The sequence below is a fragment of the Xenopus tropicalis genome, chromosome 5, assembly GCF_000004195.4.
Source record: "Xenopus tropicalis strain Nigerian chromosome 5, UCB_Xtro_10.0, whole genome shotgun sequence".
Taxonomy (NCBI): domain Eukaryota; kingdom Metazoa; phylum Chordata; class Amphibia; order Anura; family Pipidae; genus Xenopus; species Xenopus tropicalis.
The window spans coordinates 24639533-24667355 of NC_030681.2; the positions used below are offsets into that span (position 1 = coordinate 24639533).

Here is a 27823-nt window from a genome sequence, read left to right on the forward strand (position 1 = left end):
AGGCTCCTGTCTGGCGCCCCCCAATCCTTCCGTACTAGGCAGCTGCCTCTTCTGCCTACCCCTAGTTCTGGCCCTGCTGGGTTTTTTTGTGCAAAAATTTTAAAAAGTTGAGGTTGCGGTGCGACAATTAAAAAAAAAGTTGCAGTTTTGGGACTTTTCTGCAACTTCTTTCCTCACTAATCTCTCTAGTTCAGACAAAAAAGAAAAGATCTTTATCTGCGTTGTGGTTTAAGAGGTTTTCTGGATTTTTTGATGCTGGTTTTTTTTTTTGGAGCTAAAATGACATTAGATTTTTTTTTTGCCATTAACATTAGCCATGAGATCTGTGTAAGTGTGGCCCATTTTGATTCTGCTAGCCCATCGCTTAAACTGTACAGATGACAGACAATGTGGCTTGTTTTTTCTTCCTCCAAGAATTGTTAGCTGCCTCAGGAGTCATAGCCCAATATAGGAGCTTGATGTTCCTTACATATATGGTAATTCCCAGCCAGTCATTTACAGTCTGGCTAAGAGCCCAGAACCCACTGCATGCACTCAACCTGGATCTCCTGCTCTGCCTCCCCCAATAATGCCTGTATAATGTCTGTATTTCCAAAATGTTATGTTTTATATTCATCTAAGATGTTTCCTGTTTTAAATTTAAAGTATTCTGGAAGTTCTTTTAATTTGCCTTAAACAGACAGTGATGTATGGAGGTACTGTGCGTTGTGTGTTTCTGTATACTTGCATTTATGCATTTGTCTGGGAGATGCAATATTGGTGTTACAACACCAGAGCCCTAGTAATCATACATGGGGTGTCATTGCTGTTGAAGAAGGGTTCCTAATGCAAGACACCTCTCACACAGAAAAGAATTAGTTAGTATGAATTAGATTAGATGTTGCTATTTTTTGCAGTGGTGTCACTTACTTCCTATATCTGCACCAATATATTCCCTTCTTTCTGCTTTTTATTCTATTCTCTTTCTCATATTCTTCAACATTTTCACACCCATTTCTTCCTGCTGGCAGTTACCCTCGCCAGAAACAACTTTTTCAGCTCGAGTCAAAAGCGTTTATTTAAATTATTTTTATTACATGCATGGCATCCGTTATCTGGAAACCTGTTATCCAGAAAGCTCATTTCCCATAGACTCCATTTTAATTAAACAGTTCAAAAATTTTCTCTTTAATGTAGCACAGCTGTGAGTGTTAAGTTGAGCGTGTGTGCTATTTGAATTGTGATGACCTGTGTAGGCTGCAACTGGGGCAACTTCCTGCAACTCCCCGGACCTTGCTGCCCCTTGGGTGAGCATTTACTAGGTTGCTGTTGGTCCGCCTGGGAAGGAGAACACCAGAGTTTGCTGCTTAACCAAATGAACTTCTTTATTTAATCCAAACAGTATTCAGTAGTAAAAATGTGGACTATGTGGAATATGTTGTGACCTGAGCTAGCCACTGAAAGTACCTGAACTATAGCCAGTAATAACCTCACTGATCTCCTTGGAGGGGCCTCAAGCTGCCCAACTAAATAACACTATTTACCCTTTCACTCCTAGAGTGACTATAAAATATCTAACTGGATTATCTAACTGGCTCCTGTAGCTAAACTCTTAGAGAGGTGAAGTCCCTGGAAGAGAAGACCTCATGGTTTGTGAGTCATACCCTTTTATATTGCAGAACACCACCACCTAGTGGTTACTGATGAATTACAGACACCCTTAGGTGTCCATATCCCACAAGGCCACCAAATGGTATGCTGTCTAAAGGGCCCAAATCTTGGGATCCCTACATTAATAACACAATACCTTGTACTTGTCCCTAATTAAGATAAAATTAATCCTTATTGGAGGCAAAACAATTACAATGGTTTAATTTAAAGGAGAAGGAAAGGCTAATAAAGAGTTAATCTCAAGCTGCAGGCATACCTTCAGTTATCTCAATAGTGCCCTTAAGTCTCCCCATATTTCACCTGTTCAGATGATCAGACGCCAAACAGGAAAAAAAATGCTGAGCTGTGTAAAGAAAGTTCCCATAATGCCTCATTCCTGCACCAAGAGCAAGACCCTCAGTTAGTAAGACTATGAGTCAGCTTCCTGCTGATTGACTTAGATCCACATTCCTAAGTGGGGCAAATGAGTTCTTAGCATTCTTGAGGGAGGGGGGAGCAGGAAAGAGCAGAGAGCTGTGTGTCTCTGGCAGAGGAAAACAGACACAACTAATCTTTTGATAGAGAAGTCAGTGCAGCATTTCTGTGAGTGCTTATGGCTGTATTTACAGTACATAGACCCTTCTGATAAAGCTTACTAAGTTTTTACCTTTCTTTCTCTTTTAATGTTTAAAACTACTGAAAAATTTGCAAAACTCCCCCCAAAAAAATGCAAAATGTGGCATGCACGTGCATATTCTTTTACGTGACTGCAACTTTTTTTTCTCACAGTCAATAGTTTTTCTCATGGAATTTTTGAAGAGGCAAATTTTCACAATTTGCAGCGAATTCGTGCCTGGCAAAAATATTTGCTCATCACTATTGTTTAAATGATTTTGTAAGTAGACCTAAGGGGGAATGTAATAATTTTATAGTTTGCACCAGTGTGTAGTGTATGTTGTATGTTTGCACCAAAAGATTACGCCACTAAGTTTGCAACGCGCAATAAAAATTTGTAATGAGCAACAGCCTAATGATCTATTCTAAACAAAAAATGAGAAAAATAAAAAGTTATATCAATTCTAACCAAAAAATGTCATGTTTGGGTTTTCCAGAGCTTCCAAGTCATTTGACTTTGGGTCTGGATTCAGTTCAGCTGAACACAGAGGGACCAATTTATGACTGCTCGAGTCGAAAGTTAAGCCCAAGCCGGCCGGCTTTCTTAAATAAGAAAAAGTTCGGCAGCTTTTGTGTTTTTTTTCCTCTAAAACCCTGTGGGAGTTCTTTAATTCAAGCAGGGTTTCCTCGATCAAGCCAAAAGCAATAGCATTTTATTTTTGCACTGAGAAAAAAAAACCCATTGACTTCAAGGCATTTGATGCATGAAAAAACACATAGAAAAATGCTTGATGACTTCAGTGCATTTGAGGAAACTTCACCATTTCACAAATTTTTCAAAATAGGGCAGTGTTGCTCATTACTAATTATAACTGACAATATCACTTGGCTTCATTTAGAAAGGTGTATATTATAGGTGCATGATAGGGTATGTGCTATTGCTTATAAACATGTTTCTTAAATATTATAAATGGGATTATTTGTACCAAACTTGTGCTAGCACCTTCTGAAATATAATGGGAATTATTACAGTAAAGCTCTTCACAACAACAAGGAGAGTGATAGAAATAGAGAGGTCTGGCAACTAAACGTACAGAAGTCTATGTACCTGTACACACACAGTTGCCTGTCCAGAGGTCTCTAATATTGCTGTAACTGTCTTATTGTTGAACTATTGCTGCCTGAGAAACCTAAATTGTGTTTTTGAACAGTTTGCTGAAAAAAATGCCCTTGTTTCTTGTACAGGTATGGGACCCATTATCCAGAATGCTAGGGACCTGGGATTTTCCAGTAAACAGTAATTAAACCCAATAGGATGGTTTTGGCTCCAATAAGGAATAATTATATCTTAGTTGGGATCAAGTACAGGTACTGTTTTATTATTACAGAGAAAAGGGAATCATTTAACCATTAAATAAACCCAATAGGGCTGTTCTGCCCCCAATAAGGGGTAATTATATCTTAGTTGGGATCAAGTACAGGTACTGTTTTATTACTACAGAGAAAAAGGAAACAATTTTTAAAAATGTGAATTATTTGATTGAAATGTCTATGTGAGTATTGCCTTTCCTTAATTCGGAACTTTCTGGATAATGGGTTTCCGTATAAGGGGTCCGATACCTGTATACTGAAACTTTCTGGACTTTTGCTGTCCTGACAATTGTTCTGTGGGAACCTAACATAAACCCACTTATTTATCTCTATTGCTCTCCTAACCATGAACTGAGGAACCAGAATATCAATCTATTTACACATTTAGGGGCCCAATTACTAGAGTTCGTTTTCACAAATTGTGGTTTTCAGTGCTAAAAATTGTGGATTTTAATAGTTACACGAAAACTCTAAAAAATTTGTGATTTATTAAGTGAAAAAAACACAAAAAAAAAATAAAACTTTGCCATCTGAAAGCTGCTGAGGGCATGTAGAAGTTAATGGGAGTTGTGCTAGGCAAATTGTAACAATCTTTATCACATTGGTAATTTTAGAGATTTTCATTTTTTTTTCTAATTCACACGGAAATTCCATACATTTTTTTAATTCAGATCTTTTAATAAATGACTAGACATTTGTTGTTTTAGTGGAAATGAGTTTATTTGGGGCTTCTTATACTTGTACAGGTTGCTTACAATCCAATAGGAAACTTTCTCTTTCCTCAATATTTAGCTAGGTTAAGTGAAATACGGGGAGGTGGAATCATGTTTGCATTTTGTCATTAGTCAAGACTTTTGCCATTGACATTGGATAATAGACAATTTGGCTTGTTTCTTCTTCCTCCAAGAACTTTCAGCTGCCTCTGGGAGTCATAGCCCAGTATACATTCACAGCTAGTCATTTACAGTCTGGCTAGGAGCCCAGAACCCACTATCTGCTGCCTGCACTGCATGCACTCAAATTGGATCTCCTGCTCTGCATCCTCCAAAAATGCCCCTGAAGGTCTGTATTTCCAAAATGTTTTATATTCATCTTACAGGTGTAAAGATGTTTCCTGTCTTTAATACCCATTAATTCCTTAAATGTTCCATAATCAGTCATTTTGTGTATATTTACTGTAAATGTACGCATTCATTTGGGAGCTGTTATATTGCTTCCATCAGCTGAGGCAAAGACTGTAGCACCAGAAGCATCCCTAGTAATCATAATTGGGATATCGTTGTTGTTGTTTATGAAGAGTTATTGAGTAAAGACATGTAATATGGCAGTGTCCACTCAAGCAGAAGTGAATCAGTTAGCATGCAAGTTAACACCCATATTTTCCTATTTAAAAGGCATTCAGCATCACAGGAAGCTAGATTGCTATTTAATACCATAGATGTTGCTATTTTTTGATTGGGTGGCACTCACTTCCTCTTTCTCTTTACAGTAAATAGGTAAATAGAAGAAGGAAGTGGGTGACACTGGGTCACTGGGGTGGGAAAATGTTGAAAAGAATATAAAAATCAGCTAAGATTAGCCTATTCTGTAGCGTTAGTTGTGTAGCAGCCTGTAGCTAAGCCTTCTGCTGGTGGCTGGACTTTGTACAATAGTTGTATGGCCATTAATCTGATATTAAAACAGAGAGATAGGCCACACATTTATGGCATGTTTATACATAGCTCATGTACATATGGCCAAAAAAGCCTTTGGTAGAATAAAGCTGTTACAGTATTTGCATGTGTACATAATAGTTACATAGTTACATAGTTACATAGGGTTGAAAAAAGACCTGTGTCCATCAAGTTCAACCCATCCAAGTAAACCCAGCACACCTAACCCACACCTACCAATCTATACTCACATACATAAACTATAAATACAACCACTAGTACTAACTGTAGATATTAGTATCACAATAGCCTTGGATATTCTGATTGATCAAGAACTCATCCAGGCCCCTCTTAAAGGCATTAACAGAATCTGCCATTACCACATCACTAGGAAGGGCATTCCATAACCTCACTGCCCTCACCGTGAAAAACCACCTACGCTGCTTCAAATGGAAGCTCCGTTCCTCTAATCTAAAGGGGTGACCTCTGGTGCGTTGATTGTTTTTATGGGAAAAAAGAACATCCCCCAACTGCCTATAATCCCCTCTAATGTACTTGTACAGAGTAATCATGTCCCCTCGCAAGCGCCTCTTTTCCAGAGAAAACAACCCCAACCTCGACAGTCTAACCTCATAGTTTAAATCTTCCATCCCCTTAACCAGTTTAGTTGCACGTCTCTGCACTCTCTCCAGCTCATTAATATCCTTCTTAAGGACTGGAGCCCAAAACTGCACTGCATACTCAAGGTGAGGCCTTACCAGGGACCTATAAAGGGGCAAAATTATGTTCTCATCCCTTGAGTCAATGCCCTTTTTTATACAAGACAGCACTTTATTTGCTTTAGTAGCCACAGAATGACACTGCCTGGAATTAGACAACTTGTTATCAACAAAAACCCCTAGATCCTTCTCCATTAAGGAAACCCCCAACACACTACCATTCAGTAGATAGTTTGCGTTTATATTATTTCTACCAAAGTGCATAACTTTGCACTTATCAACATTGAACCTCATTTTCCAGTTTGCTGCCCAGTTATCTAATTTTGTCAAATCGCTCTGCAAAGCGGCAGCATCCTGCATGGAACTTATAGTTTTGCACAATTTAGTGTCATCAGCAAAAATAGAAACAATACTGTCTATGCCCACCTCCAGGTCATTAATAAACAAGTTAAACAGCAAAGGCCCAAGGACTGACCCCTGCGGTACTCCACTAACCACACTGGTCCAATTAGAAAATGTTCCATTTACAACCACTCTTTGTACTCTATCCTTCAGCCAGTTCTCTATCCAATTACAAATATTATGTTCTAGGCCAATATTCCTTAATTTGATCATTAACCTTCTGTGAGGTACTGTATCAAACGCTTTAGCAAAGTCCAAGTAGATGACATCAACTGCCATTCCAGCATCAAGGTTCCTACTCACCTCCTCATAAAAGGCAACTAAATTAGTCTGGCAAGATCTGTTACGCATAAAACCATGCTGGCACAAACTAATAGTATTGTGAACTGCAATGTATTCAAGTACCCTATCCCTTATTACCCCTTCCAAAAGTTTTCCTACTACTGATGTCAGACTAACAGGCCTATAGTTTTCAGGCTGAGAACGGGATCCCTTTTTAAATAACGGCACCACATTAGCAATCCGCCAGTCTCTTGGCACCATGCCAGACCTCAATGAATCCTGAAAAATTAAGTGAAGAGGTTTGGCAATCACAGCGCTCAGCTCATTTAATACCCTGGGATGAATCCCATCCGGCCCTGGACCTTTGTTTACCTTTACATGTTCAAGTCTCTTTTGAATTTCCTCCCGAGTGACCCATGCGTCAGTAGCTAAATTACTAGAACTGGGCATATTACAAGGGAAGCCTTCATTATCTGGCTCCTCAGATGTATAGACAGATGAAAAATAAGAGTTCAAAATTTCAGCTTTTTCCCCGTTTTCATCAACCAACGTACCCCCCCGTGATAATAAAGTTCCCACCCCTTCTTGCTTCATTTTTTTACTATTCACATAATTAAAAAATAATTTTGGATTCTTTTTACTCCTAGCAGCAATATCCCTTTCCATCTCTATTTTAGCTTGCCTGATAGCTTTTTTGCATGCTTTATTTGCTTCCTTGTACCTGATGAAAGTTTCTGCTGTCCCAGCTAACTTGAATGCCCTAAAAGCACGTTTTTTCTTACCAACCTCGACAATAACACTTTTATTCAGCCATAAAGGTTTTGCTTTGCGATGCCTCTCCTTGCTTACTAGGGGGATATACTGTTGCGTATACCTACAAAGCAATGTTTTAAAGATGTTCCATTTTCCTTCTGTGTCTAACCCCATGAAAAGCCTTTCCCAGCTGACACATTGCAGAGATGCCCTTATACTGGCAAAGTCTGCACGTCTAAAATTGAGTGTTTTAGTTACTCCCTTATAGCGCTGTCTCTGCAGCATTATCTCAAAGGAGACCATGTTGTGATCACTGTTCCCCAAATGCTCACCCACACAAATGTTAGAGATAAGTTCATTATTATTAGAAATCACCAGGTCCAAAATAGCGTCATTCCTAGTGGGTTCTTGAACTGCCTGAAATAAAAAGTTGTCATTTAGCATATTTACAAACCTACTAGCTTTTTCTGACTTAGCCACCCCATTACTCCAGTCAATGTCCGGATAATTAAAGTCCCCCATAACAACAACTTGACCCAGTTTTGAAGCCTCCTCCATTTGCAACAATAGCTGGGCCTCATCCCCCTCATCTATACGGGGTGGTTTATAACATACACCAATGATCATTTTCTTTGTGACCTTCAGCCCTACTGAAATTTCTACCCAAAGAGATTCGACGTTTTCATTGGTAATGTCTTTATTACATGGCTTTAAGTCTGACTTTACGTAAAGACAAACCCCTCCACCCTTTTTAATCTCTCTGTCCCTCCTAAAAAGTGTATACCCATTTAAATTCACAGCCCAGTCGCATTTATCATCCCACCAGGTCTCAGTGATACCTATTAAATCATAATTTTCAATACATGCAATAGCTTGCAGCTCCCCTAATTTACCCGACAAGCTACGCGCATTAGCCAGCATGCAGCGGAGATTATTACTTCTCCCTCTGATGTTTACATTAGCTAAGGGAGAATTAGAGCTAAGGCAATTATGAGACTGCTTTCCTTGTAACGGAAGCTCCTTATCTGATAAACTATATGCCCCCCTCACTCCTCCCCCACAATCCTTTGCTAGTCCCCCTACCCCGTCTACACTAATTTTCCCATGGAATTCTAGCTCACCCACCCCCCCCTTGTCTAGTTTAAACACTCCTCCAACCTCTTAACCATTCTCTCCCCTAGCACAGCAGACCCCCTTCCATTGAGGTGCAATCCGTCAGGGCTGTATAGATTGTACCCCAAGGAAAAGTCAGCCCAGTGCTCTAGGAACCCAAACCCTTCCTTCCTACACCAAGACTTTAGCCACGCATTTAGCTCCCTAAGCTCCCGCTGTCTCCCTAAACTTGCACGCGGCACCGGCAAAATTTCCGAAAAAATGACATTGGAGGACCTTTGCCTAATCTTAGAGCCTAGATCCCTGAACTCACTCTTTAAAGTCCCCCACCTACCGTTCATTTTGTCGTTAGTACCGATATGTACCAAGACAGCCGGGTCTTGCCCAGCCCCTCCCAATAATGTGTCAACCCGATCAACCACATGCCGAACCCTGGCACCAGGAAGACAGCAAACTGTCCGGTTGAAGCGATCCGCTTGACAGATTACCCTGTCCACTTTCCTAATGATCGAATCCCCTATAACCACCATCTGTTTAGGCCTAGCTCTGCTCTCCTCCCCACCACTACTAGTGAAACTGGTCTCCCGGCTGTTAGAGAGATCAGCCTCACCTAGAACCGCCAATCCAGAGTTCACACTCCCATCTTCTTCACACAATCTGGCAAAATAGGGGCTCTGCTATCCATTATGTATTTATATCTCACACATTCCTATTGTAATGATTGCCCCAGGTGATCTCTGCCACATCCAATGTGCCCAGCAGCTCTCCTAATTCCAAGGACCCTACTTGTTACTTGTATGCCACTGCACTGTCCTGGCAACTGGAATCTCTACTGACTGACAAGTCAAAAACATAAGCATTGGATTAGATCTCTTATGGCCCACTACAGCACCGGACACCATTGGCCCACCAGTTAGATATAGACAGCAGTAAATCGTATTAGGTTTGGCACCAGTTTGGTTTTGACCCAGACAGTTCAGTTTTTCTTAGGCCTATTTGGGTCTCAACTGTTTTAAAGGTTTTAAGCCTTGTGAAACCCGAACAATAATCTGCCCAACAAATGAAAAATATTTTATATATTGAAATCCGCACTGTGATTTTTTTCTATTAACGTGGCTTAGTTACAGTATCAGCAAGTACAGTTAATTTCTTATTAAAGGTATGGGATCCCTTATCCGGAACCCATTATCCAGAACGCTCCTAATTACGGAAAGCTTGTCTCCCGTAGACTCCATTTTAATCAAATAATTCAGAATTTTGAAACAGATTTCCTTTTTCTCTGTAGTAATAAAACAGTACCTTGTAAATGATCCCAACTAAGATATAAATAATCCCTATTGCATGTAAAACAATCCTATTAGGTTTAATTAATGGCTTGTTGATTTTTTAGTAGACTTAAGGTATGGAGATCCAAATTACGGAACGACTCCTTATCCGGAATACCCTTGGTCCTGAGCATTCTGGATAAAGTACTGTACTTACAGAGAGAAAATGCAAATCAATCAAAAATGTGAAATTGTTTTTCTTAAAATTGCTGATTTCAAAACTTTTTGGATAACTGGTTTCTGTATAATAGATCTTATATTTTTAGTTATAGGATTTGATTTACTTATTAGGTAAAATATAGATAGAGCTAGGGTTGCTATCTGTTTTCTCTAGTTTTGAACCGGACATCCCAGTTTTTCAAAGAGCTGTACCGTTTAAACCTTTCTGTCTGGTTTAAAACATTGTGAAAACTGAACAGAAATCACATTTACTAAAACTTACATTTCTCATTTTTTTTTAATTTTAAAATTCAAGTAAACTCGAGTCCACAAATGTATCTATATTTACTAAAAAGTCTCAACTAATAAAGACTGCAAGAGAAAAGTTGAGAAGATTGCAAATTTTTGGACTTGACACATGAAAACACGCAACTTTTTTGAATTGCCGCACAAAAAAACAGCATCAAAAATCCAAAACCTCCAGAGTTTTGAAGCAAAAGAAGGATCTTTCAGGAAAGGGAAGGGACACCTGCCACTGACTTCTGCACAACCTCGGCAACTTTTAGCTGACGAATTGTCAGATTCGGATTTTCAGCTGTCTGGTCACATAGTAAATCTTGAAAAAGTTATGACTTTTTTCTCCATGACTTTTAGAGCTAAACATCAGAATCAGAAAAAATAATCAGACAGTTAGCAAATGGCCCCCTAAGTGTCATAACTCCACCAGGGTTTGTGCTTACCCCTGACGTCATCATGCCCACCCCTAGCGTCGCTGCCCCACTCCCAGTGCCACCAGCCCTCCCCTTTGTTTGGGGTTAGTCAAAGATTGAACAGTGGAAATAAGGATGGGCTGATGGAAACTGTCCTTGGCAGGGTCCACTGGGAGATCCTCTGGCACTTTGGTAGGCCAGAATGGCTCTGTTGGATATGAGGTGGGTATGCTTAGCGGTTGGTCAAAAGACAGTTGTAAGATAGAGAGAGCTTTACATATGGACATCACACCACATCACAATACATTCTGTACATGAATTGCGAGTAAATGGAAAGTGACTGTACATCACCAAGGGCACAATTTGCCGCAGCATACAGAGGTTGGTGGGATTTCTTTAGTCAGTCAGCACTGCTTTATATACTTTCACTTGGGTGTAACCTGCTTACGTTTTCCCCTATGATTGTTTTGCAAGTGATGTCATTGCCATTGTGCCTTTGAGACAATTACAGCACCTTTTAATCTTTTTCATATGGCAAAAATTCAGCTGCACGGAAGACACTCAGTTCAGATTAGAAACCGACCTCCAGTATAAAGACATTTTTATTTTAAACATGTGGCCACCAGATGGAGATGAGTGAAAAGCAGATTGATTTTGGCTGATTAAACAAGAAGCTGGGGTTGGAGATACTGTATAGATGGACATGCCAAATACAAAATGCCTACCAGTCACAAGGTGTAACACACCAAATTCTTCCAAAAGACCCCATATTTATAAAGCAACAACATATTCTGTTCCTCTTATTTAGAACAAACCCCGGTGCATTATTATTTCCCCCATTCTTATTCCGTACATTAAATAGGTAAAGATGTTTACAGTAAATGTTCTTCCCTTCCAGAAAGTCCAAGGCACACAGGGTATAGAGGTTGGCCTGTGGTTATAAAAGTTGATAAGCAGCAGAGTGGGATTTATTAGGCATTACAAATCCATCAAGTTCAACCCTTCTTAGTAAACCCAGCACACACAACCTATACTTACCTATCTATACTATCACATACATAAACCATATATACAAACATCAATACTAACTAGATCTAGATACTAGATATTAGTATCACAATAGCCGTGGATACTATACTTGTTCAAGAACTCATCCAGGCCCCTTTTAAAGGCATTAATTAGTAATACCGGTGCTGGCCATAGCCAGTAATTTACCATTTAGGCTGGTCAAATACTGGCCAGGTGGCAACCATAACTGACACATTCACAAAGAGTCTCACAGAGAGTCTTGCTAGGAAGCATGGTTGCCACCTGGATTGTACTTGACTGGCTCAGCTGGCAAAACATATATTTCATGTCAGTATAATTAATGGGACAGAAAGATAACAGAAGTAGTATGTTCAGTAATTTTTGGAAACTGTAGGAATTATCTAACCAAAATGTAAAGCAGATTGGGAACCTGTGAGTTGTGAAAGTGTGTTGGTGTCAGGGATGGTCTAAAGGGTGTTGGACCAAAATGTGCAGCAAGGCCCATATACTGTACCAGCCGAGGCCCTGAGAACACAGATCAACATGCTTCTCCTTTGTCATAATTATTCCCATCTTATTTAGAACATATGCAGACCTGGAGGGCCTGAATAAGTCCTTATTAAAGAACAAGCAGATTACCTGGAAGTACATTATGTAAATGCAGTAAAACATAAATAGAATTCCTAAAATACAAAGGCTGAAAACTGTCATGTGAAAGTTTCTGACACAGACCCCCCATGGTGAGTGGGACAGCAGAGGCCTCAAGAGATCCACTCATTGCCTGTTAGTCCATCTGGCAGATCCGCTCTCACATCTTTAGAAATAATTCCATACAGGCCTTGAACATAATTAGATTAATCACAGAGGTGATTTTATTCAAAACAGCACAAATAGAATAGAGTGTATGTGCATATTATGTATATTAGGGACATTAAATATGCATAGGATTGTAATAATGATGTTAACCTAGTTATTTTGTGGCCACTATAATAAAGCCAACATGGAAATCTTAAAATGTATTGTGCATCAGTGCTGTCCAAATGTTTCCATGCATGGGGCTGATTATGCACAATACAACATATTTGGGGCCAGATTATAATATCATAAAGTTTTTATAGAACAATGCCTGTGGAGAGCTTGATACATGGGGCTACCAGTTAAGCAGCAACATTTCAAATAACCAGATACTTTTACTTTACAGGAGCAGTATGCAAAGTGGTTGCAGTTACCATGTAGTTAGCTGCTTCCTAGAATTCCAATATTGTTGCAGTCACTAGGGGGCGCTGAATCTGACACTATTGGAGCCATTGCGTCAAAAAGGAACACAACTGCACTCACACTTTGACGCAAACCAGGCTGTAATAAAAGTTTTCTAAGCCTGGCTGGCAATATTTCAGAGCGAAAGTAACTTTGTAGGTCATTAATGAGTAGTGATGAGTGAATCTGTCCTGTTTCGCTTCGCCATAAAATTCATGAAATGGCAAGAAAATTTGCGAAACGGCAAAAAATTCACAAAATGCATTTGTTGCGCAATTTTTTTGTTGCCCACGTCTTTTTTGTCATCCGCAGCTATTTTTTTGGTCGCCCGCATCTATTTTTTGTTGACACGGCTATTATTTTGTTACCCGCATCAATTTTTTTGTCGCCCTCACTTTTTTGACGCAACCGTACCCTTTTTTTACGTGACCGCACCCATTTTGACGTGCAACAAAAAAAAAATCCACAAATTTTTCCGTGCCGAATTTCGCCAATGGCGAAATGTGGAAATTCGCTGCGAATCCATGCCTGGCGAAAAAATTCGCTCATCACTATAAATGAGCCCTGTAGTCTACAGAATGTGTTGGGCAAGGCAAACAACAAGGCAGCTCCCACACATATGTTTATATAAAGTATTCATGGAAGTGGATTATATGTGCAATAGTAGTGTCACACACTGTTCTGCTTTTTATGCAAAAGGCTATTTTTATTCTTTGGCTGATTAATATGCAGTGTTACTTTATATTAACTGATGGAGATCCCCTTCATGGATAATTCCTTAATGACCAATGTTAAAATCTCCTTGGGCGCAACATAGGCTTCTTGTGTGTACAACTAAATGAAACCACGAAGCACAATGTGGGCTCCTTGTGAGTAATAGCAAAGGAAATAGGCTCACTTTAAGGAACCAAAGGTGCTATATGGATTCAATGGTACAGTACAGCCAAAAAAAATCACTAAGCACAGTGAAGGTTTATTGTAAGCAGGGTCAACTTAACCCCTTAAGACCAATTGAGCCCCACGCCCTCTTTATGAGATAAGACTGTGAAGTCACTTCCCTGCATTATATAAACTGCACTGCCAGCTGCCTGTAAATGAAAGGCCTAATGTTAAAGTCTGTGAGGGACATGAGGTGGGGGCAGTCACTGTGTTCATCACAAAATGTGATAAAATAATTAGGGACCACAATGTATCAAACCACAGGCCACAATATAGAAAACATCAGGGTACAATGTGGGCTCACTAGAAGTACGAATAAAAGAAACAGCAAAGCTATACAGGCACTTTCATTACAAAACCAAAAACAAAAAAAACATAAGGCCTAATATAGACTAATTTTAAAGGAAAACTATACCCCCAGAATGAATTCTTAACCAACAGAGAGTTTATATCACGTTAAGTGACCTATTAAAGAATGTTACCAAACTGGAATATATATCAGTAAGAATTGCTCTTTTGCATCTTTTTCCCTTGAGCCGCCATTTAGTGATGGGCTGTGCGCTCCCTCAGAGATCAGCTGACAGGAAATAATGCAGCTCTAACTGTAACAGGAAGTATGGGGGTAAAAAATTTAACTTTGTTCATTAATTGGCTGATATGGCCTTGTAATTGCGTATCTTGGTTTGTTTGTGTGAACTGTGAATCATACAATCCCAGGAGGCGGCCCTTAATACTTAAAATGGCAATATTCTATTTAGGATTACCCAATGGCACATACTACTAAAAAAGTATATTTTTATGAAAATGGTTTATTTAGATGAAGCAGAGTTTTACATATGAGCTGGTTTATGCAATATATTTTTATAGAGATGTACCGTATATACTCGAGTATAAGCCGAGTTTTTCAGCACTAATAATGTGCTCAAAAAGGCACCCTTGGCTTATACTAGAGTATATACGGTAGTTACGTTCTCCCGGCCTTGCTCGCACCGGCCACCCCTGGACATATGTTCGCACCCCCCGTGGAAGTATGTTTGTGCGCTCGCAGATCCGTCTATCTCTATTTCGGTGATCCACTACCTTTCTAGCCATCGGGCGCGATAGCATGCGTGTATCCAGTGCCGGGCATCCGATGCGCGCACACTCAGTGCCAGTGCGCATGCGCAGCGTTTTGGCTCGTTCCCCTGCAGCGCGGATAATAACAGCAAGCGCACGCAATGGGGGAGCTGCAATATTAAAAGGAGGACCGCAGGCACCCAAAGTATATCAACTTAGTAACCTGTTACTAGAACTTCTAGCCACGGATTTGCCGCTGGATTCTTAGCAGTCATCTCCCGGAGAGCCGTATTAGCACAGAGAAATCTCGCACAAGAAAAAATGGGTGCACAATGTGTATATGGTAGATTTGCAAAATGACAAAATAGAAAAAGTACACAAATCTTGGCACTCCAACTTTAAATGTTGTATAGTGGAGTGCCAAGATCTGTGTACTTTTTCTATTTTGTCATTTTGTAAATCTCCCGGAGAGCCTGCATCGCCTCCCTTCCTTCCCTCTACTGCATGGATGTAAGTTATTCACCTACTGTATTCACTCTTGCAATGAGCTACTGGGGCAGGCTTTCCTGAAGCTACGGCCGATATGTACTACAACTCCCAGTGTTCCCCCGCGACATTTAAGGCAAGATCTGTAGTTTACCAACTGCACCAGAGCCTAGAAATGTATGATCCATACGCCAATGTGTACATTATTTCCTATTGCTGTGTGACCTTTATACTGGCCTGTCCTGTCTTTTTATACAGTACTTCTGTCACTGTGTCTCACTAAAGTCTTTGCATTACCAGGGCTAATTAAATACAATAATGTTGCACAAACTAAGGTGGCTTAACACAAGCCTGTTTTCTTATGGCTTGTCATTTTGAGTGTTTGAGGGACTGGGGGCCTGATTCACTAAAGTGTGATAAAAATTATCGCATGCTTTTTTGCGGTAAAAAAGACGCGATAATTTGCGCGCGATTCACCATAGTATTATCACGTGCGATAAATCGCCATTTTCGCATGCGGTATTTCTCGCGCTAGTTTTACCGCATGCGTTAATTTCCGCGCTGAAAAGAATAGAATCGCATGATTCACTATAACTTTTGCGCACTAAATATCGCATTCGGCTATGCGAAAATTTACTCCTACTACAGGCAGGCGAAAAATTATAGAAAAGTACAGTAAATTATTTTTTTGCAATAAAATATGGACTTACAGTGTTATTTATTCAAGTATGTGTCTTTTTACTCAATTTTACTCAAAATTAACACCTACTACAGGCAGGCGATAATTATAGAAAAGTACAGTAAATGAGTTTTTTGCAATAAAATATGGACTTTGCAGTGTTATTTATTCAAGTATGTGTTTCCCCTAGAGTGACGCAGCCGCCAGTTTGCAGCGAAATGTTCATTTTTAATACAGTAATTTTCTGCAAGTATTGGCGTGTATGGCTAACATGGCGTGCGTTCATTTGCGCGACTATTTATATTTGGCTACAAGTGATGAAATGTTTCGCCAGGCATGGATTCGCAGCGAAGTTTTGGACGTGCGTTGAATTTTTTCGCGGCGGAAAATTTATACAAGCGTCAAAAAATAATAGTCACGGGCAACAATTTTTTTGCCCGCACAACATTTTTGCCGTTTCGTGGATCTTTCGAAAGATTTGCTAATTTTTCACTAAAGATAACCAGAACACATTTGCTCATCACTAGTGGCTACTATTTATAAGCATCTACTATTTATATGCTACCATTTATATGCTACCATTTATATGTGGCTAATATTTATATACACCATTTATATGTGGCGACAATTTTTATACACTATTTCTATGCTACCATTCATATGCGGCGACTATTCGTGTGCGTAATTTAGCGTAATGTACCGGCAAATACCGCATTGAAATAGTCTTCGCGAGTTAAATAACGCATGCAATTTCGCACGTAAAAAAGCGCAAGTATGCTTATAGTGAATCGTGCGAAAAATCGTCAAAATTAAGACGCGGTAAAATTTATAGCACACACTAAAAATAGCGCACATTTTATCGCACTTTAGTGAATCAGGCCCTGGATATACTGTATGTTGTTTTGCCAAACTCAAGGGTGGTTCTGGATGCTTCTCCGATGGCCGAAATACACAGGTGGAGAAAATGCCCAATTTATTTATCTATTTTATTAATATATTATTTTTTCATCTGCAATGTTTTCTCTATCTTCCATGATGATGATAGCGTTTTGTGCAGGTGTGTTAAAAGAAATGGATGCCTCGGCTTATACTTGAGTCAATAAGTTTTTCCAGTTTTCTTAGGTAAAATTAGGTACCTCTGCTTATATTCGGATCGGCTTATACTCGAGTATATACGGTATATTGTTCAGGGGTGTAGTTTTCCTGTAAGCAGAACCAAAGTGCAATGTAGGCTCATTGTAAGTGCAAAGCAAAGAGACCGCACCACCTCACTGTAAGTTCAACTAAATCAAGTCACCATCATTGTTTTTATAACTAATGGCACTTTGGTGACGGAGGGGGTGCCCCTGTGTGTTTACATGCAATTCTGTAGCATGTTGACTGTCTCTTGTCTGTTTGTCTAACCATACCTCCCAACTGTCCCGATTTTTGCGGGACAGTCCCTCTTTTGACAGCTCAGCCCGCAGTCCCAGATTCTTACTGAAAAGTCCCTCATTTCCCTTTGATCTCCTGCACTGAAGCTAGAAAAGATACAAATTTAATTAAAAGTAGCTTTTGCAGAGAGCCCAGAAATCTTAACGAGCGTCACCTGCATTTAGAAACATTGTTTCTCACTTTTAATTAAATAAGTGGGCTTTTGGCATAGAGCCCAGAAAGGTAAAAAGCCCCCCCTGCACTGAGTTACAATTGTAACTAATAAGCTAAACAGGTCTCTTGGGGGAACTGAGACTTGCAGCTTAATGGACAATGAAAGGTTAATATAAATTAAAAGTAAGTCTAAAGGCATTCTTTTTAAGTACTTACTGCATATCTTAATTCCCAGATCCCTCCTTGCTTCTCTGAGATATGGTGCTGGCAGCCTACAGCAGTGTGAAGCCTACAGTGACATCACTGAAATCTCTCTCCCCTTCCTGTAGGTGCCAGCGGCAGCCTTTCTATTCTCTGAGCATGTGTGTAACTTGATCCTGTCTCCTGTTCTGAGCTACACATGCCCACCAGCCAATCAGAAGCGGATCTGGCAGAGGGGAGGGGGGGAGGGAATGAAACACATGTGCAGTATGAAGCAAGGAGGGAAAGGAAGGGAGAATACCTGTTTAGAGATGGCTGCCTGTTCTAGAAAATGTGAAGTAAGTGTGACTGAGTAAATATGTGATTAGGTGAGCCAAAAGTGTGGCGTTTTTACTAAACAATAGGAGGACTATTGGGCAGTATGCTTTTTACATTTTGACTTGCATTCTCCTTTAAAGGGCAATTTCACCTTTTCAGTAAAACTGTAATAACACATAAAACAGGACCCCCAGAAATATGTTCAATATGTGCCAAATTTAGTCAAATGGGAGTTGTATTTAGGGGGTGTGGTCCCAAAAATGGGCGTGGTCAAAAAATTTGCCGTGCTGCGTGCAGCATTTATTTTTGTCCCTCTTTCCATTTTCAAAATGTTAATAGGTATGGTCTATCTGTCTTTGATATTTGCCTCTCGACAGATTCTTTATTATATTGCTCAGATTCTCTCTTATAACTCTCCTTATATAATAAATAAGGGCCAATCCCTATTTATATATGATATATATTATATATCACTTTCTGAAAGACTTGGTCACGATTGGGACTACTAGTTAGTTGGCCTGCATGTGTATGGAGGTATAAATGCTGAGACACAAAATATTGATTTATATCTGGGTTTAATGCCAGGCACATAAATGACCGTAGAGGCTCGTGGCTTCTGGTTTTGCTGACACACCTGCTGTAAGGTAACCTAATCTAGACATATGTGTTGGTAGCTTTCAGTTTTCGTGTTACAGTAGTTCCCTTTCACTATCTGGCACTATCATATGTAACATCTGGGAAATGTCTGGGAATAGTTCCATGCTTTCAGAGTGTTCTTTGCAGCACATGAAACTGCCTTTTGGATATGCCACTTTATTGCACAACTTAAACTGAGCAATTCAGGAGGGAAATCCATCCAGTCCAATTAACAAATAGGCAATAGGACTACACCATTATTTGAGCATTGTTTGCATTGGTGAGAGCAAAGGGATTTTGGTGGAGTTTTTTCCATTTTGCAGTTAGCCCCTATTAATAAATAAGTCTCTAGTCTAAACTACTATATCAGTAGTGGTCACACTTGCTGGGTAGGCAGGAAATCAGTAGATAGATGGGAAAATGAAAGATGATAGAGATAGATCTGCTAGATAGAGACACATAATAGATAGCTAGAGACAGACACCCAGATAGGTCAAAGAAATACATAATGACGGTAGATAGATAATGCATAGATAGAAAGAGAGCAATATAAGAGAGAATCTGTCTAGAGGCAAATGTTAAAGACAGATAGACAAACAGACAAGAGACAGACAATATGCCACAGAATTGCATGTAAACAAACAGGGGCACCCCCTCCATTACCTCTGGCTCTTTCATGAACTACACAACCCCACTTCCCCCTCTGTAATGGTGTCTGCTCATCCAACAGCCACTGTCGATATAATATAGAAAACACGGCCCAACCCTGGTTTAGTCATGTTATGTGTTAGCATAAAATTTGAAAAATGTAAAGAAGGACTGGTGAACATTTTTGATCAGGCCTGTTTTGTGTCCACACCCCCAAGGAATACTTTCCTTGGTTGGAATAGAAGTGAAGAATGGGCAGTGAATAGCCCGGTGCATATTTACTATACAGTAGGGGGAAATAGGTCAGATGCAAATGTGCCAGTGACACTGCACGTGCTCAGTGGGCTCTGGGCAGCTGTTGAGAATCTAAGCTTAGGGGTCATTACAAATAATCAAGCACAAAATGAGGTTGGCCTATCATATAAGCTGATGCTACAGGGTTGATTATTAAATTCTGATGCTAATTACACTGGTTCTGATCTGCCATGTAGTTATTATCTGTATTAATTACCAATCAGCCTTATAATGTGACAAATATGTTCTGTATATTCAGTGCTAAAGGGCTGTGGTTGCCTTGGGCTGGTACAGAAGCCCAAAACATATTTACAACATTTCTAGCCTACTTTTTCTGTTAAGCTTCAGTTCTCCATTAAACTTCCGATTCGGACCCTTTCGGCAGCTAAATCTAGTCAGGGGCACCCAATGGGCCTACCCCGTCATTATGATGTTGTGGATGTCATGGCAATTTACTTTTAAATGAGAACTCCGGACAGCCACACCTTTCAGGGGTTTTATTACACATGCAAGCAGAGCCTCACAGCCAAGCCAAGGCAAATTACATAGATCGTGCAGCTCACTATATAGCAAAGTCATATCTTAACACAGTTTTGAACCAGCCAGAGGTATGTGCTAACCTGTCAGTGGAGTAACTAGAAGTCACAGGGCCCCCACGGCCCAGCCCCAACATCCCCCCCGGTTCCACAAAGCATATAAATGTAGAAGGGAGCACATCCACAGAAGTTAAACTGCAAAATGAAGAGGTTTACAATTTCTGAGGTGACACAGTGACAGTCACAGGCAGCAACTAGTAGCAAAACTGTTGCTGCTGATTGCAGCTGAAGACACTCTCACTCTCCGTGTGGCTGGGTTGGCTTGGCTGGTGACTTTAGGAAACTCAGGCCAGCTCAGTCACACAGCCACAGGCAACACACAGCACAGGGGTCCCCATCAGAGAGAGACACTGACTTGCCTGGTGATGGCTGTGTGCATCCACCCCCAACTGTCCCGCTGTTCCTGTTTCTAAGGGCAGCATCATATATCAGTCACAAACCCTGCCAGCAACTCACCAAGGGGTGGGGGCAGCCAATTAGGTAATGTCCTTGTGTATGACTGACTCCCTCACAGTATGCTGCTGCTATCCACTGTGATGGAGGATGCTGCAGGCAGAGACGGAGTAAGGCAGTGCTGCCACTAACAAAGCGTTCCTTCTGTCCCATCAGATAAAATCCTTTCCGGGTTCCCTGTGGCCTGCTTCCTTAGTAGTTACGCCAATGAATATATATATATATATATATATATATATATATATATATATATATATATATATATATATATATATATATATATATATAACATTCGTAAGATATCCTTGTGTCTGTCCCACTCTCCCATATGTACTGTATTAGAGTACTGTATAGGAGAAGCTGAGTTCATGCCCTGAGAGGGTTGGTATTGTGAGTCGCTATGCCAGCTCCATCTTCTTCCATTACACACTTTAACTGATTGTAATTTTCAGGGGGAATGGGGTCACTGGGTGGCTGCTAGAGAAATCAGAGTGTTGAAGGCAGTCCCCATCCCAGGCAGCTCCAGCCCTTCCTTCCAGGCACTCCCCTTCCTTCCTTTCTTGTACAGGGCTGTAGTGAGGGCCGGACACTTTATAAACTTAGCTACACACTTTGAGAGATGACACAGAGCTCAGAGAGCAGAGATCCCAGGATCCCGGTGCTGCCACTGCTGCCTAGAGCCTTCCACGTGCCACTACCCTGCTGCACTTCTCTCCCTGTGCACTGACAGATGATGAGGCGACTTCTGCAGACCGTTTTGTGGGTGCTGCTCTCAGCTCAGTTGGGGATTTTATCACTGGCCGACCAGAACCTGCCAAACTTTACTTGCATCGGCCAATCCTGTTATGTTGGCTTCTGGAACAGCAAGCGGTACAATAAGGCAGAGAGAAAGTGCAGGGAGTTGGGGGGGCATCTGATGGCCGTGAGAAGCTCTGTTGAAGCTGAAGTTGTTGAGATGCTCATGGGCGAATCAGGCGATAAGGTGGCCAGAGTGTGGATAGGGCTGGAGCTGAGAGGACAGTGCACAGACATCTCCCTGCCCCTGAGAGGGTTTCAGTGGGTGACAGGTGAGAGTGACACCAATTATTCCAACTGGAAGAGCAATGAGAGAAAATGTGGGGATCAGTGTGTGGTTGTTCACAAGGACCTGTCCTGGGAAGAAGCTCTTTGCGATTCCAAAACAGATGGAAATTTGTGTGAGATCCCTTACTCTACTTCATGCCAGCCCATGAATTTTCCCCAAGGATTAGATGTCACCTACGAAACACCCCTGGGCATGGCAGGCCCAGGAATCACTTTCCTTCCCCCTGACACCAAGGCAGTAATACCCAGTGCCCACCTTTCACTAGTTTGTAAAGATCAAGGTGATGGAGAGATGAAATGGACTTCTGAAGATGATGGGGCTTGGAATTGCATGATTGAAAATGGGGGGTGTTCTTTTATTTGTAATGGGGATACTGAGGGCTCAAGGTGTGAGTGTGGCCCAAACACGATCCTTAGTGATGATGGCAGGAGCTGTATCCCCCTACCAAGTAGTCTGCAGTGTAACCCTGACCAGCCTAATGGCACCTGTGTGTGTGCTGAGGGCTTCACCTCGTCAGAGGATGGGAGGACATGCCAAGATATTGATGATTGTGCTCTCATCCCTAACCCTTGTGATCAGGTTTGCACCAACACAGACGGGAGCTTTATATGCACCTGCCTTCCTGGCTTTGTGATGGCCGATGGACAATGCAAAGACATCATTGAATGTGATAATGAAACCATTTGCGAGCAGAAATGCGAAAATTTCCCTGGGGGTTTCAGCTGTGTCTGTGGTAAAGGCTACATCATTGACGAGAAAAATCCAAGGAGATGCAAGCCAATATGCAACACCACCATCTGCCCTGCTTTCTGCCATAACGGATGCAGCTGCCCTGAAGGATATGTTCTGGACACAGAAGAAGAGCTTAAACCTGTGTGTAGAGATATTGATGAATGTGAAAATGGATTTTGCAAAGACTTGTGCAAGAATTTGCCTGGCAGCTATGCCTGCTATTCAGATGAAGGCATTACAACAACACCAATTCCACCATTTAAACCAACTTCACCTAGGGATGACCATTCTGTTCAGCAGCCCATTATCGCTTTTGGCATCTGTGTGGGCATCCTGTCCATTCTCATTGTCCTTATAGCCATCATTTGCCACCTGGTGAGGAAGCACCACATGGACCAAGCGGCACTAGACTATAAGAACCCAGAGAAAGGTGTGGTGCTCCAGCAGGTGAAAACAACATCTTCAATGAAATTATAGCGACTGTGCCTTGTCACAATGTAATATCTTACACCCTCCCCCCAAACACCTTCCCTGTCTCGGTTAGAGACACAGGGATAATGGCAAGCAGATGGATACAGCTAACAGCTGGATAAAGTTTATGCTCCAGATCAGGTATCCAAACACTATGTGGCTAGCAACATTGGCTGCCAGGGTTCACTCATTATTTGTGTAATTACTTGAGTGCAAGGCCAAGCAGGTGCCTAACCATATTGTAAATAAAAAAATCAAAGAATTTTAGTCTGTTAGATCTCATTGGCATTAAACATCACAACACAATGCCAATGAAATCTGCCCAGTGAGTTTAGTTTAATGAGCCAGTAACCCTAAAGCGACATGTTATATTCACTTAGTTTTCTTTTCCCATATAGCAGGGCTTACAAACCTAAGCTGAAAAAGAATATGATTTGAAGTTACCGAGGACACAGGAGTTGTCTTTTTATTTTACAGGTACAGGATAGCAATAACTGTCTTGTCATATTCAATGCATTATTTTTATGTCTTGGTCTTACTTGTCCTTTAACATCACTGTCTGCTGCTGTGGGCTCTGAACATGCAAAAGTGTTGTGCAAATGCTCTGTTTGTAGCAAACACACACATTGAGGGGTATAACATGTTGTTCTCTCATCTAAAGGTATGTACTATCATATGTTGCTGTCATCATGTCTTTAATGGATCTACTGGGAGCTATAATCCAATCCTTTTCTGACAGCCAGGCCAGAGATAGAACTGATGTTACAACAGCAGACTTTGTGCACATACAGATGGAGCACTGGTTTTCTAAATAATATATCAGGATTTCCCAAACAGTTCCTATGGGTTTACATCATTAAACGGCTTCAAGTATGCTGAACACTTTCCAGATGATAATGCCAAAATTTGGTATATGTAAGGGAATATATATATATATAGAAAGAGAGAGAGAGAGAGATTTCTTTAATTTGGAATAAATATGTTATACTGCTTGTTACATCCTTATCTGAACTACTGAGTATTATCAATGGCCTTAAAAATCAAAGAAAGTTGTGGGAGATTGTCTAAAGTAAAAACCTTTTTATATAACTGCCTATTTTAAGCTTTACTGTTCCTTTAAGATTCTAGATTCAAGACACGGAACCCTTTGCATTACTGAGCACCCCACGAGTTCTGAGTTCTGTTTTCAGTGCAGCAGGTTCAAATAAGCTTATGCACTAAATGTATATAACAAGCAGTCGCCCTGTGTGTATGGTGTGTAAACAAGGCTATAGCAGCTCTACTGAAATACAATGTAAGGGAAATATATAAATGGAGAGAACAGGGGGCATTTTTACCAGCCGCCCCAGGTACACTCGGAATTCAGAGAACAGAGCTCGCACTGAGTTAAAATGCCTGTGGAGGAAAGAGTAAACTGTAAATTGTAATGTTACATGGTGTTACATTGATTTGTGAATAGTTATTTATTTTTTAAGGACAAACATGTACAGATACTTTTCATAATTAAACTATATTTTAAGAAGAAAAGGAGTGGGTCTTGTTCTTTTATATATTTACATTTAAACCCATAGTTTAGGGGTTGATGTGACTAACGTGACACTGTGTTTATGGAGCATCTCTGGAAGCAATTAAATCACCCTGGGGGGGGGCAGTTACTTGAGTACAGAGTGTCAGGCTTGTGTAAGACGCTCGTACCTGCGCAGTGCAAGAGTGTAAGTGAATAGCGTGCATCTGAATGCCGGGGCTGTGTTTGTACCAACACCTGAGGGGTTGCTTGCAGCTGGCGACTGGAAATGACTGTGAGTAGGGACAAAAACACATGTTTTCCATATTGCACTGTTAGGTATTTTTGTAGGCACACAGCATTTATACACAGTTTAACATATTCCAAGGTTTAATTAAAGCACTTGAGATAATGGGGTCGATTCACTAAAGGTCGTTAACGCATAATGCATAGTTTTATGCGTTAAAAAGTGTTCGATAATTAAGTACCAATTCATCAAAGTAATTTTGCGTGCGTTACTACTCATATCGCACGCGCAAAAATCACGATTAGCGCAAAGCGTTATGTCCATCACATTGTGATAATTATCTAATAGAAATAACGCATAATTCACAGACATATTTTAAGCGTTACAACATAAAATGTTGCGATAATTACTGTGAAACTTAACGCCTGCCAGGAGTAGGCGTTACTAAACAAAATTGCAGCTGGTGATTGGCTGTGGTGACAAGATGGATTTTGCAGTCGGATTTTTTCAAGTATGTGCCCTAGAGTGATGCATCCTCCAGTTTTCAGGGAAAAGGTAAGTTTCAGAACGGTAGTTTTCAAAAAGTAACGGTTACGTGCGTAATAGCATGCGCTAATATCGCATGCTACGAAATACATACGCATAAATATATTGCATGGTTTCAAATAACGCTTAAAAATATGTCACCGCAACATAAATAACGGCAATAACATCGCTTCTTAACTCAGACAAGTGTCTTTTTTGTGAATCGATCGTTAATTCTCAAAATATAAGAAGTGATAATATTTTTAACGCATGCTATAAATAGCACTCATTTTTTCGGCCTTTAGTGAATCAGACCCAATGACTTGTTTATATGATTTCATTATCATAGGATAAACAATGATATATACAGGTAGAGGAGCCATCATTCAGAAACCCATTATCCAGAAAGCTCCAAATTAAGGGAAGGCCATCTCCCATAGACTCCATTTAAATCAAATAATTCAACATTCTAAAACATACTTCTTTTACTACTACTGTTAAAAACATTCTCTGTAATAATAAAACAGTACCTGTACTTGATCCCAACTAAGATATAATTACCCCTTATTGGGGGCAGAACAGCCCTATTGGGTTTATTTAATGGTTAAATGATTCCCTTTTCTCTGTAATAATAAAACAGTACCTGTACTTGATCCCAACTAAGATATAATTACCCCTTATTGGGGCAGAACAGCCCTATTGGGTTTATTTAATGGTTAAATGATTACCTTTTCTCAGTAATAATAAAACAGTACCTGTACTTGATCCCAACTAAGATATAATTACTCCTTATTGGGGGCAGAACAGTCCTATTGGGTTTATTTAATGGTTAAATGATTCCCTTTTCTCTGTAATAATAAAACAGTACCTGTACTTGATCCCAACTAAGATATAATTACCCCTTATTGGGGGCAGAACAGTCCTATTGGGTTTATTTCATGGTTAAATTATTCCCTTTTCTCTGTAATAATAAAACAGTACCTGTAGTTGATCCCAACTAAGATATAATTACCCCTTATTGGGGGCAGAACAGCCCTATTGGGTTTATTTAATGGTTAAATGATTCCCTTTTCTCTGTAATAATAAAACAGTACCTGTAGTTGATCCCAACTAAGATATAATTACCCCTTATTGGGGGCAGAACAGCCCTATTGGGTTTATTTAGTGGTTAAATTATTCCCTTTTCTCTGTAATAATAAAACAGTACCTGTACTTGATCCCAACTAAGATATAATTACCCCTTATTGGGGGCAGAACAGCCCTATTGGGTTTATTTCATGGTTAAATGATTCCCTTTTCTCTGTAATAATAAAACAGTACCTGTATTTGATCCCAACTAAGATATAATTACCCCTTATTGGGGCAGAACAGCCCTATTGGGTTTATTTAATGGTTAAATGATTCCCTTTTCTCTGTAATAATTAAACAGTACCTAGTTCTTGATGCCAACTAAGCTATAATTAATCAGTTGCAGAAGTTGACTACATGCATCTACAGCCCTGGACAGCATCACTTCAGAATGATAAAATAAATTAAATTAAAGAGAAGGTCTATTAGGCAATTCTGTAATGGTGATGGTGGCCACATATGGGCAGATTTAAGCTGCTGATTTGGGTCCTTCATACAAATTTGTCATCTTGTCTGCCCATGTATGGGGCCCCCCAGCGGGCCTCCTGGATTGATATCTAGCTGGATATAGGCCAGATATTGATCTGGCAGGCTTGATTTTCCCTTTGGATCAAGGACTGGAGAATGCCATTATGAGCAGTAATCAGCATGGCTTTATGAAGGACAGGTCATGTCAGACCAATTTAATTGCTTTTTATGATGAGGTAAGTAAGAAGCTGGACAGTGGGGATGCAGTAGATATAATCTTTTTGGATTTTGCCAAAGCATTTGATACCATTCCCCACAAACGACTGCTTTCTAAGCTAAGGTCTATTGGTCTTAGTGAAGCCGTTTGCACATGGATAGAAAACTGGCTACAGGATCGGGTACAGAGGGTGATTGTTAATGGTACATTCTCTACTTGGAATAAGGTCCTCAGTGGGGTCCCTCAGGGTTCTGTACTGGGTCCACTTTTGTTTAATTTGTTCATAAATGACTTAGGGGAGGGTATTATGAGTAATGTATCAGTGTTTGCAGATGACACAAAACTCTGCAGACCAGTCAATTCTATCCAGGATGTGACATCCCTGCAGCAGGATCTTGACCAACTGGCAATCTGGGCAGCTAAGTGGCAGATGAGATTTAATGTGGATAAATGTAAGGTCATGCACCTGGGATGTAAAAATATGCAAGCCCCGTATACCCTTAATGGGACTGCACTAGGCAAATCCATAATGGAGAAG

General features: G+C 40.3%; 1 protein-coding gene across 1 annotated transcript; it reads left to right on the forward strand.

Moving 5' to 3' along the window:
* Window positions 1–21521: 21521 nt before the first annotated feature.
* LOC100497748 (thrombomodulin) lies at window positions 21522–24723 on the forward strand. The gene has a single exon (XM_002936917.4). The coding sequence runs from the start codon at window positions 21640–21642 to the stop codon at window positions 23200–23202; it is 1563 nt and encodes a 520-aa protein (XP_002936963.2). The 5' UTR covers window positions 21522–21639; the 3' UTR covers window positions 23203–24723.
* Window positions 24724–27823: the final 3100 nt, after the last annotated feature.